The sequence below is a fragment of the Crinia signifera genome, chromosome 9 (assembly GCF_055691185.1).
Source record: "Crinia signifera chromosome 9, ASM5569118v1, whole genome shotgun sequence".
Classification (NCBI taxonomy): domain Eukaryota; kingdom Metazoa; phylum Chordata; class Amphibia; order Anura; family Myobatrachidae; genus Crinia; species Crinia signifera.
The window spans coordinates 133,247,273-133,259,276 of NC_139225.1; the positions used below are offsets into that span (position 1 = coordinate 133,247,273).

At 47.7% G+C, this 12,004-nt stretch overlaps 1 protein-coding gene across 2 annotated transcripts in view; it reads left to right on the forward strand.

Annotated features, from left to right (window-relative positions):
• Nucleotides 1-12,004, forward strand: part of ZNF541 (zinc finger protein 541) — a 45,864-nt gene that overhangs the window by 17,764 nt on the left and 16,096 nt on the right. For both annotated transcript variants that reach the window (XM_083159856.1, XM_083159857.1), the window contains exons 5-10: nt 4,155-4,213; nt 4,711-4,834; nt 5,607-5,786; nt 9,152-9,449; nt 9,545-9,608; nt 9,687-9,808. In XM_083159856.1, the coding sequence (XP_083015982.1) occupies nt 4,155-4,213; nt 4,711-4,834; nt 5,607-5,786; nt 9,152-9,449; nt 9,545-9,608; nt 9,687-9,808 (847 nt within the window). The remainder of the gene's footprint in view (nt 1-4,154; nt 4,214-4,710; nt 4,835-5,606; nt 5,787-9,151; nt 9,450-9,544; nt 9,609-9,686; nt 9,809-12,004) is intronic.

Consider the following 12,004-nt stretch of genomic DNA (forward strand, 5'->3'; position numbering starts at 1 on the left):
AGACTATCACTGTACTGCACTAGTCTTGGGAATGATTTATGACGAACGTCTTGTGAATCCTAAGTTTGAGCACATTATCGTCACCACATGATATAGCATAATCTTCCCCAACCATAGGATAATATATTACCTCATATATTAAGAAACTATTTTGTTAAGTTGCAGTCGGTTGTAGGAAATTTTCACGATAAAAACATTTATAGAACTATGTAATGATTACTCCCAGGTATGACATTCTATAGTGAAATGTCAAAGGTATCCTGTATAATAAAAGGCTAACGACACTCCTCACCTCTAGATGGCGCCCACCGGAGAAACTAAGGTGTTGCTCCATTTGGCCGCACACAGCTGCGGCACTGAAATTACTCTTTTACTACATAAATCTCCATCTATGGAGGATCTATTCCAGGTCTGGAAATATAATGACTGCAGTTACATTCATCACATTAATAATTTGTGTATTAGCTCCCAGGCCTGATTCAATACTGTTAGCAAGGCTGCAATTTTTGCAGATGGACAAACCCATGCTGCACTGCAGGTGAGGTAGATGTAACATGTGTAGAGAGAGTTAGATTTGGGTGAGATATTTTGTTTCTGTGCAGAGTAAATACTGGCTGCTTTATTTTTACACTGCAATTTAGATTTCATTTTGAACACACCTCACCCAAATCTAACTCTCTCTGCACATGTTGCATCTGCCTCACCTGCAGTGCAGCATGGATTTGTACATCTGGAGCCTTGCTTGACAGCTCTGAATCAGGCCCATGGGCATAACTCAGTTTGGTTATAGTGGAGCGATTTCTTTCATGTGCATTGCTATTACTACGGTTGCCATTGGGCCCAGAGGAACCAGGTCATAGAGTTCTCTACCAAGTTTCTAGAATTGCCCACTAAACAGTTGTGACCGGACAATTGCTTGTCCTGAAAAAGGGACTCGTCCGTGCTCATACAGGTGGCAGTCTCTCTCTTTCACTCTGTATCTCTCAGTTATTCTCCACATGAATATGATCAGCCTCCCGTGCTCTTGTCTTACCCTCACCGGTACAGCAGAAGTAATCCGTGAGGTTGAAACAGTCAAACAACAGGATTCTCATTGATTACAGCCTAATTCAGACCTGATCGCTGCTGTGCAAATGTGCAGCAGCCAGCATACACATAGACGCCGCCCGCTACAGTGAAATCCCACCCTGCGAATGAATACGCTCTCTGGGACTCCAACGGTCAGTATACCGAAATCGGTCTCCGGTACTTCGACAAGGGGCGAGAGCAAAGAAGCCCTTTGCGGGCTCGCCATGCTGTGGGGGTTGTGGACCCTCACGAGAGGAATAACCCCTTTCAAGCGGGATCACGACTCTCGGCCATCTGAACAGTCAGGATTCCGATGTTAATATACTGACTATCGGGTTGTCATCCGGTACCCCCTTTTTTAAACACTATCATTAAAAGGCAGAATTTAAAATTCAAAAATTGCAGGATTCCATCGTTAGCAGATGTCGGCCATGCGCATTTTGGCCCATAAGCACGCACAATTTATCGAAAATCGATGATGAGATGCATGTAGAGAAAACGGGGGGAGTCGTTAAAGACTCTTGGCCACACGCATCATTACCAATATTGAACGTACACATGGACGATATCCACACGATGTGTCAATATCGTTCATATCATAAACGATATTGACTAGCATTGTCGCATTGTTCCCTGGGTTGAGGGAAAGAGTACAGAAAATCAGCTTTTGATTGTCCTCTCCTGCTATTATAACAAAAAACAATACTTATGCAGTTCAGCATTATTGCCAGAAGATGGTGCTGTTGCAATAACAATGAAGTAGAACCAAGCACTGAAACCAGAAAGAAGATCTGTAAACTGGCAAAACTGCGCAAAAAAATAGAAATACATCAGGCAACAGAGAACTTAATGGTGGTAGTGTAGAATCATCTTGGCAGTGATTGTAAAGCCCAGTACCCATGGGCGATATAATGAGCGATATCCCTCATATATTTTATTATATCACCCAGTGTGTATGCTATGGCTGATTTGTGCTCCCTTGGGTCATTAACCACCTCGTCTTTTACACCCGTAGAGGGACAAAGTTCCGGCATCCGATGTCGGTATTTCGACCGCCAGTGTGTTACTTACTCCTCGCTGCCATATGGGACCGTTCAGCGTTTCATGGGCGTTCCCCATGAGAATGCTGGACGTTCTTATGCTAATGAGCCGTTGACGCAGGTGTGGGGCTTCCTCCTGAGCGTCCACGCATATGTAAGTGACTTCAGAGTCCCTTTTATATGCCTTCGCCATCATTCGATGTTCACCAACCATCGAATGATGTGGGAGGATCCCCCAAGGCTGAGAATGGATGTTACACAGTATCTGTGATTTATGACCACTAGGTGTCAGCGGTCTGCTAGGCCACTATACATACAGCAACACACTTGCAAAGGGGCCCATGTATGTGTATTTCAGGGATGGGGAACGTTTGGCTCTCCAGCTGTTGTTAAGCTACACATCCCAGCATGCCTGTAGGGCTGAAAGTTCCCCACCCCTGGTGTAGATGGTACCTCACAGGAAATGCATTAATTTAATGAAAAATAATATTTACACATACACTACACATTGGAACACTATAGGATCGACTGAAGAACATCACTTCTTGGAATAAGAACTTTTCCCAGAGGATTCGCTGTGAAAATCTAAGGGACATATTGCATTTTTACCTTTTTTTTTTTTCATCACTTATCATTGTATTTCGTTTATTATATCCACTGTGCCATGGGACAACACTTACACCCACCTGTTTTCTGTATATATTTGTGTAGATGTGGTGAAATTTTTTGGGATTTAGTGTATCCCGGGCTGCCATTGCACCCGATTTCTACACCCCTTTGTTACACATGAGTCTGAGGGTGCTGCGGATCATTAACAAGATGTGCCACCGCATACATCAACATTATGGGTGGTATTCAGTGCCGCCGGCGAGTGCGTTTGTGCGACGAGGATAGCTTGTTTTCAGCAAGGATCACCGAAAACAAGCCATCCTCACCATCAAACCCCCTCGCCGGCCGCTCGCTTTATTCAATGTTCTGGGAAAACCGTCACTGCAAGAGGACAGCGAGGATTCCTTTAACCGGCGAGGGTTGCCACAAATGCAGCCAGCCCGCCGTTTTGATGGCCGCACTCACCGTTTCGACCTCAGTGAAAAGAACCAGCGAGATTGAAATGGTGAATGAAGTGGACGCCGTTGAATATTCTGACGGCGAGTTATCGGCACTGCTCACCACATAGCTCACCGGCGGCATTGAATACACCCCAAAGTCCTTCTCAGTACACAAACTTATATGATGGGAGATAATTAGGAGGATATGACTGTTATAAAGAATTGAGAATATCAGCCTATAGACAGACTTATTCAGGGGTATGTAATTGCTGCCGGTGTCTGTGAAGTGTCGTCGGGACAGTCAGGGTACCGGTACTTTGCGACCGCCAACATTTCCAGGTTATCCTCACAGCCTAGATGGGTGCACAGGACATTTGCAGTGTACCATGGGCCAGAGACTGAGATGGGCCCGATTCGTACAGCCCAGCTGGTGTAAGGAAATATGCAAAAGCAGCCAGAGGCATCTTGAGTAGAACCCTCCTGCCGGCCTGTGTGATCCGCTGCTGCTTCCAGTGGTGCAGCATAGGGTCACTTGCATGAGCACCGGCCCTCTGAGGGTAAAGAGTACTATTGAAGATGGGATGTTGCCCATAGCAACCAATCAGATTCTACTTATTTACTTAGCACCTTCTAGAAGATAATAGATAGAATCTGATTGGTTGCAACATCCCATCTTCAATAGAACTCCCATCTTAGTAAATTTACCCCTGAGTCTCCCTGAGGAAGTTGCTGTTGGGGCCAGTGAAGCTGCTGAAGGTGCAGCCACTCACAGAAATGCAGCCAGGTTCTGTCCGCCCCAAACACCGACAGCCTATCAGACTTGGCTTGGGGACGCTGCGTGCAAGGGTGCAGGATCCGTCTCATACGCCCCACCATCAGAGATGCACGTAAATCACCTGTATCATGTTTGGGCCGCACATCACAGATTACAATATTAGTTGCATTCAGACTGGGGGATGACATCACTGTTCTCACATGTTTTTATCTTGGTTCCCAGGGAGAAAACATCTATATGCTGGGCAGCGGAGGGGGAGGCAGCAGCGGCCCTACAGACAGGTAACTAGTGACACATCCCTGCTTTACGTTCAGTGTTATACTGTATATGTGTTCTAGCCCAGCAATTCCTACTGTGTTACCAGCTATTAGTCACCAGCAGGGCGTATAGAGACTTAGGGCCCATTCACGTTGGCTCAGTAAGCCGCAGAAATCGCAGCTTACCGAGCACCAGAGACGCCGCCCGTCCGAGCGCCCACCGCTGCCGCTGAATCCCCTCGAAAACATGCGAGGGGATGTGTAAGGAGAACACTCGCATGCCTCCACTGCAGGAGAAATCATTCGATGGAATGCCTTCTCCTGCCTTCACAAATAAAAGTCAGTCTCAACTGCACGTGTTACATCTGCCCCACCTGCAGTGCACATGGTTTTGCCCATTAGAGAGAGATTAAGCTATTTCGAGCCAACCTGAATTAGGCCCTTATAGTCTGTAAGAATTTGTTTTCTAGCTGATGATAATAAATTCAATTCAATACATGTTATTTCCTACTTCTGGGAAGATTGCGCACAGATCCCGGCATTAAAGAGTCACCAGACCCCGCCGCGCTGTTGCTGAATGTGTCTGCGGGCGAGCAGGACACCGCTCTGTGCGCTGGAAAGAACGAGAACAGCCGGCGATTGCAGGTACACACTGGGTCCCCCCTCACTGCCTCAGATCACATATAACATTGCTCATTAACATAGAGTGTCAGGGAAGGTTTGTGTGAATGGAACTAGACCCACAAACCAGAAAGTCATACCAGGTAGTGTGTGTGCATTGTTAAGGACCATCCCCCCCACCTATTGGCTGAACATGCAGGTCAATTTTCGCTATGTAGCCAATGACCCACATATTCAGTGGGGTCCGGTGATGTTACTGAACTAAATCGTTAGCGATATCGTTCAGTGTGTATGCACAATAGCGTCCCACCTACGGGACCGCTGATATCATTAACGATATCGGGGGGCCCGCAGATCGTCTAGTGTGTACAGAACACCTTGAAATGGTCGGCATACCAAGGTTGACATTGACAAACCGTCAACACAAGTTTATGGTCGACATGAGTTTTTTGTGGTTTTTTTTTTTATAACTTAAAAAAAAAGGTGTTTTTTCATACTTTACTATCCCAGTGGGCAGAGGGTTGGAATATAACAGTGCGGCGAGTGCTGCGAGGCAGCAAGCCACGCGAGGGGTCGCGGTACACTTATACGGCGCCTCTGTCGACACTCGGGACAAAGAACCATGAAAAACTCATGTTGAACTTCCAATTCTTCACCAACTGCGTGTGTAGAATTTCGGACCCTGTCGACATTGCACATGTCGACCTATTTCAGTTACATTACACTTACCATGTCCCCACTGTTGTGTTTTGTTAAATTCTAGTATTGAAATGTTAAAACAAAGTTTTTTCTATAGGATGATAATGTCCCCATGGGTGACATAGGGAGCGATATAGGGAGCGGAGGACAGGAGGCAGGATTCATACCACAAAGGGTTCTGCCATCCACATGGGTTACACAGGACACAGCTGCAGGACACCTTGTAATCCCTGTGTCTGTCCCCGTTTCTATGAAGGATCAGCAGGAAGAGGACAAGGTGAACTGGGTCAATAACAACCTCTTATAGGATATTTCATTGTAATATATATATATATTGTCGTTTTGTGTATTGATGATTGCACTTCTTTGCGTAGCACTATAAATTCCTGCAAGATAGCACCAGAATACGAATAGGAACATTTGTAATCGTATTCTTAATACGAATGCACACGACTGACATCGCCGTCGTATTGCATTTACAAATTCATATTCCGGAGGAAATTTACTATTCAGTCGTATTTGACTGATTCGTATTTTCCGATGGTGTATGGATTCTTTTTTTTTCCCGACACAAATTCGTATTGGCAGCCTGCACGGATCAGTCAGATCCGTGCAGGGTGCGGTAAAAAAAAAAAATAAAAAAAAAAAAAAAAATTTTTAAAAACGGCGTGGGGTCCCCCCGCCCACAGCCGTGACCAGCCCCACGCTCAAAGAGCCGGTCCTGGTTTTAAAAAATCAGGGAACCAACTGAATAGGGGTTCCCCGGATTTTTTTAAAACCAGCACCAGCCCCAAGGGCCGGTCCTGGTTCCCAAAATACAGGGGACAAAATGAGTAGGGGTCCCCTGTATTTTAAGAGCCAGCACCAGGCCGAACCAGCCAGCAGGGTAATGCCACAGCCGGGGGGGACAGACTTTTTCTACAGTCCCCCCGGCCAAAGCATTCACCCCCTGACTGGTCCTGGGGGAGTGGGAACCCTCCAATGAAGACTTTACCTACCCAGGCTGAAGCCTGGGGCTGTCCCCAATGCCCCTGTGCGGTGGGCAGCGGGCTGATTGTGGTGTAAAATGAGATTAAAACTGTTGGGTTTTGCTGTGGAACTATGAGTCCCAGCAAGCCTGGACTGCAAAATGGGACTGGGAGAACCACAAGTCCCAGCATGTGGCCCATTAATGCTGTTCCACAGCAGAACCAATAGTTAAATAAACACACTGACACACCAGATAAATAAAACTTTATTCCATACAGAGCCCACTCATACAGATACTTACCTATGTTGAGCCTGTAGGTAGCTCTACGTCCATCCCTCCGTTCGGTCTTGAAGAAATTCTGTGGGTACCTGTGAAAGGAAACCATACTCACCAGGTCCTCCGTCGTAGATCGGGTCCGCTTCGTTCCAAAGTAGTATCCAGGACTTGGCAAAAAAATAAACCGAAAAACCCGATCCAGTGAACTGACAGGAGGAGGCGCAGGATGTGTGTTTACATCCTGTGGCTCCTCCTCCCGAATGCCGCTATTGGCGTCCTAGCAACCCCTTATTGGCCAGTAGGTGCCGCTAGGCGGCCAATAGCATCATTCGGGAGGAGGAGCCGCAGGATGTAAACACATCCCACATCGCCTCCTGTCAGTTCGCCAGATTTGGGTTTATTTTTTTGCCAAGTCCTGGATACTACTTTGGAACGAAGCGGACCCGATCTACACTGGAGGACCTGGTGAGTATGGTTTCCTTCCACATCGACGTCATGTGTATGTGCCCTAATGCGACTCCTGGCAGCAATGAACTCCTATTTTTTGATCGCTGGCCATTTCCAAGGTGATTGACAGAAAGTGCTAAGAAAATGCAGGAGTGCCAATAAAAAACCGCTAGGCGTGCCTGAGAGTGTGTGATGTCCGCTCCAAGCCGGATGTGCCTGTATTCAGCGCCACTCCGGCCCTGCAGTGAGTTGAGGCCAGTGTAAAAATCATTCAATGGTGAGCTGCTTATGAAGAGATTTGTACATATTCGCACGGCTGCAAATAGATTCGCAGCCATACACCCCTAGTCGCACAGCAAGCACATCAATTTTCTAGGTGGGATTTCACTCTAATGGGGCGGCGTCTTAACTAAACGCTGGCTGCTGTGATTTCTTGGCCGTGCCATTGGGCCTGAATTACCCCCATAGTCTGGGATCAAACATTGCAACCATTGGTCGTTGATGGTCATCTGCAAAAGCAAGCTGAGCAATACCCCTTTTACACCTCCGCAAAAACCCGGGTTTTTCCCTCCTGGATCCAGGTCAGCGGCAGTGTAAAAGGGGTCAACCCGTGTCCATTTACACAGGACTTCTACCCAGATCCTGACCAGGGTAAAACACGGACAGGACCTGGGTAGTGGGCAGTGTAAAGGGGTATGCCTGCTCCCGTTTACAGCAATGGTTATGCCCAACCTTCATACCGATGCGGTTGGGCGGGGGGCGCACACAGCCTTCACTGCTGTACTGTGCAGACAGTAGCGGAGGCAGGGAGGAGGTGAATGGATGCCTGTGTGCGGCATCTATTCACCTCGCGGACAGTGGCTAGGTAGGGTAGCCCCAGCATGGAGGTCCGGGGCCCCGGCGCTTGGTGATGTCATCTCCAAGCGCTGCCCCCATTTACACTGTGGGTGTTCCAAATACCGGGTGTTCCAAATACCGGGTTGGATCTGGGATTTTGGTGTAAAAGGGGTATTAGCACGGCCTTTGCAGGGCATCTTGCGGGGCCAAGGAAACAGCATCTGTTTGCAGGACCAAAAAAACTGCAGTGCTGATCGCATAAGCGATCAGTACTGAGTAGGGCCCATTGCCCTGCACCCTTCACCAGCTGTATACTAACACAGAGCATTATCTCCAGATTGTACCGCAGCAATCCCTTCAGTGACACACAGCCTAATACTGGCACGTGACACAAGCCTATGGCTCTGCACAGGGCCGCTGGTATTTCCTGAGCATGCTGGACTCGTGGTTCCACACAACTCTGGCTGTTATTACCTGTCTTTTCTATTGTATGTCCCTGGTTATTGTTACTGTTTTATAGAATGTTTATCTTGGGTATTGCTGTTTGAATGTGGTCCTTAGGTCATCCGTGTCTAGGTCCCCAGTCATATGGTAGACCATTGAAAAAAGGCGACGTGCAAAAAGTCAACACACGCAAAAGGTCGACATGCGTTTTTGATGAGTTTTTTTTGTTTTAAACCAACTTGTTCATAGAAGGAGAATATAATAGAGTGCCAAGTACACCAAAGCACCACGTCCAAAATATGGCGAGCCATGAGAGGGGGCGTGGTACACTGATACAGTGCCCATGTCGACCTAGACAATTAAAAACGAAGAAAACCCATGTCGACCTTTTTCCATGTCGACCTTTTGCTTGTGTCGAAACTTTGACCACGTCAACCTACTGCATGTCAACCTTTTGACTGTCAATCTAATGACCCGTACCCTTGCTGTTAGCTCTTCCCAAAAATTAATTTTGTGACTTCCTTCTGTCTCCCGCCCGCTATGCTGTCTATGGCCGGTCTTCGTATCTGTCGTCATGTCGGTTCCCATGGTCCTTAATGTGTATTAAAAGCTTCCTCCTGATTACTTTTCTCCCCGCTGTTCCTTATGACTCTTCTCCTGCTGTGCAGGTAGATGGAACTACAAGTCAACTTCAGAGCATTACTACCAAAACAGGGAAGAAGAAGAAGAAGAAGCGTCCTAGTCCTACCTTATATATCCCCCCACCACTCCTGCAGACCAACTCTTCTCCCACTGGTTGCTTCCAAAGCAATCTGCATTCCCCCACGATCTACCTCTCTGAGTATCTCCACAATGGCAACCTCCTATGCCCACCATACACTCCACCTCCCATGCTCAGCCCAAATCGCCAGGGATCTGGGCTCTACTTTAATACTTTCTGCACTGCCCCTGTTCCCGGCCTCCCAGGTGAGTATTACATCAGTATCATGATGAACCTAGAACATGAAGAGAACCACACACAGGACAGCACAGAAGTTACTAAGTGTACGTTATTCCTGCAGAGAAGGACACCTCCAGTTGTGGGATACCCCTTGTGGAAGACGACATGGTGCTGACCATCCACCCGTAAGTTCTCCTGTGTTGTCAATCTTAAGAGACTTGTCTCCCAATGCATTTCTTTATATTCATGTTTATTGCTCCAAGGCACATTAACATTGGAGATCGCTTCCAGGCAGAGATCCCGGAGATGAAGGATGTTTTCTTCCTGGAAGGTGAGGAGGAGAAGGCTGACCAGGTTTGGAGACCTTGGCTGGACACGAAGGAAGGTAAGACGTAAAAACTTCTTTTAAACACTTTCAAATACTTATCTATTATATAATTGTGGGGTATGGATCATTAGGTCACCACAAGGTCGACAGGGTCATTAGGTCAACATGGGTTAGGTCGACAGTCAAAGGGTCGACATGGGGTTTTTCACTTTTTTTTTGTCCCAAATGAACTGAAACATAGCACCATGTCCCCTCGCATGGCTGGCTGCGCTCTGCACACTATTTTATTCTCCCACCATGCCCCAGTGGATGGTAGGGCATGAAATACTGCACGTCAGCTCAAAAGAAAAGTGAAAAACCCCATCTCGACCTTTTGACTGTCGACCTAACCCATGTCGACCTAATGACCCTGTCGACCTTGACCCATGTCAACCTAGACCCATGTCAACCTTCCTGCATGTTGACCTAGACTCATGTCGACCTAAATGCATGTCGACCTAATGACTTGACCAACATGCTGGTGACCCAATGACCGCATCCCATAATTCTGTGAGGTGTCTGTCTAGTGCAAGCGCAGAGTCTGGTAGCACTGGTACGCCCCCTGCTGACAGCAGCCTGCAGGTCACAACAGAACCAGGACAACGTCCTGATATCCCTTCCCGCACCACACTCCATGCTCCCGCTCTCTCAGTTTAGGTACAGTGGGTGGCTGCATATTCTAAGAACCTCCGGAGAACTCTGTTCCATGCTTAGGGGGACATTTACCAAAATGGATTCGTAGAAAAAAGGTGTATTCGTAGGGAGAAATACACCTTTTTTTTTACGAATTTGTATTTTCGGGATTTACAATCCCAAAAATACAACAATTCGTAGTCCTAAAGATGGAACATTCGTATTTGTAGTTACAAATACGAATGCCCTACACCATCGATAGAATACGACAGAAATCACCATTCAAAAGAATGGTGGTTCCTGATGTACTAAGCAGCCGTACTGATAATACGGCTGCTTAGTGGTGTAAAACACCCACGCAAATACGACAGAAAAATAGAACACCATTTTCCTGTTCTATTTGCTTTAAGCCTGCACGGATCAGTCAGATCCGTGCAGGCTTCAGTGTAAAAAAATAGAAAAAAAAATTAAATATTAAAAAAAAAAACGGCGTGGGGTCCCCCCACAGCCGAAACCAGCACCAGGCTGAAGGAGCCGGGGCCGGTAATTAAAAATCAGGGAACCCGACAAATAGGGGATCCCCGATTTTTAACAACCAGCCCCAGGCTTCAGGTCCGGGGCTGGTTCCCAAAATACGGGGGACAAAATGACTAGGGGTCCCCCGTATTTTAAGAACCAACCCCAGGCACAACCAGCCAGCAGGGTAATGTCACAGCCGGGGGACACTTATAATATAAGGTCCCGCGGCCAAAACATTAACCCTACCGACCAGTCAGCCTGGCCAGGGGCCCTGGGGGAGTGGGGACCCCCCCAATGAAGGGGTCCCCCCCCTCCAGGACTTACCTGACCAGGCTGAAGCCTGGTGCTGTCCTCGATGCCCCTGGGCGGTGGGCATCGAGCTGATAAATGGTGTAAAAAAATAGATAAAACTATTGTTTTTTACTGTGGCACTACAAGTGCCAGCAAGCCTCCCCAGCAAGCTGGGACTTGGAGAACCACAAGTCCCAGCCTGCTGGGCATTAAAGGGCCCGCTGGCACTTGTAGTTCCACAGTTAAAAAAATAGTGCACAAAACACACTGACACACTTTTAAAATAAAACTTTAATACATACAAAGCCCACACATACTAATACTTACCTATCTTCTTCCCGTAGGTAGCCCTGGTCCTGATGTCCTCCGGTCCTGTGTCGGCGTTCCTCTTCATGTCGACGTCCTTCTTGAAGTCGACGTCCCTGTCGGCGATGGCGTCCGGTGTCCGGGTCCGACGAAATCCATGGAGGAAGCTGTGGAAGGAAACCATACTCACCTGTCCCAGCGCGACGTAGTCCAGGTAAGGGTCTTGGCAAAAAAACAAACCGAACACCCGAATCCAGCCGGACAGAGAGCCGCACGGTGTTTGTTTACATCGTGCGGCTCCGCCTCCCGAATGCCGCTATTGGCCGCCTTGCGGCCTAGCGGCTCCTGATTGGCCGCAAGGCGGCCAATAGCGGCATTCGGGAGGCGGAGCCGCACGATGTAAACACCGTGCGGCTCTCTGTCCGGCTGGATTCGGGTGTTCGGTTTGTTTTTTTGCCAAGACCC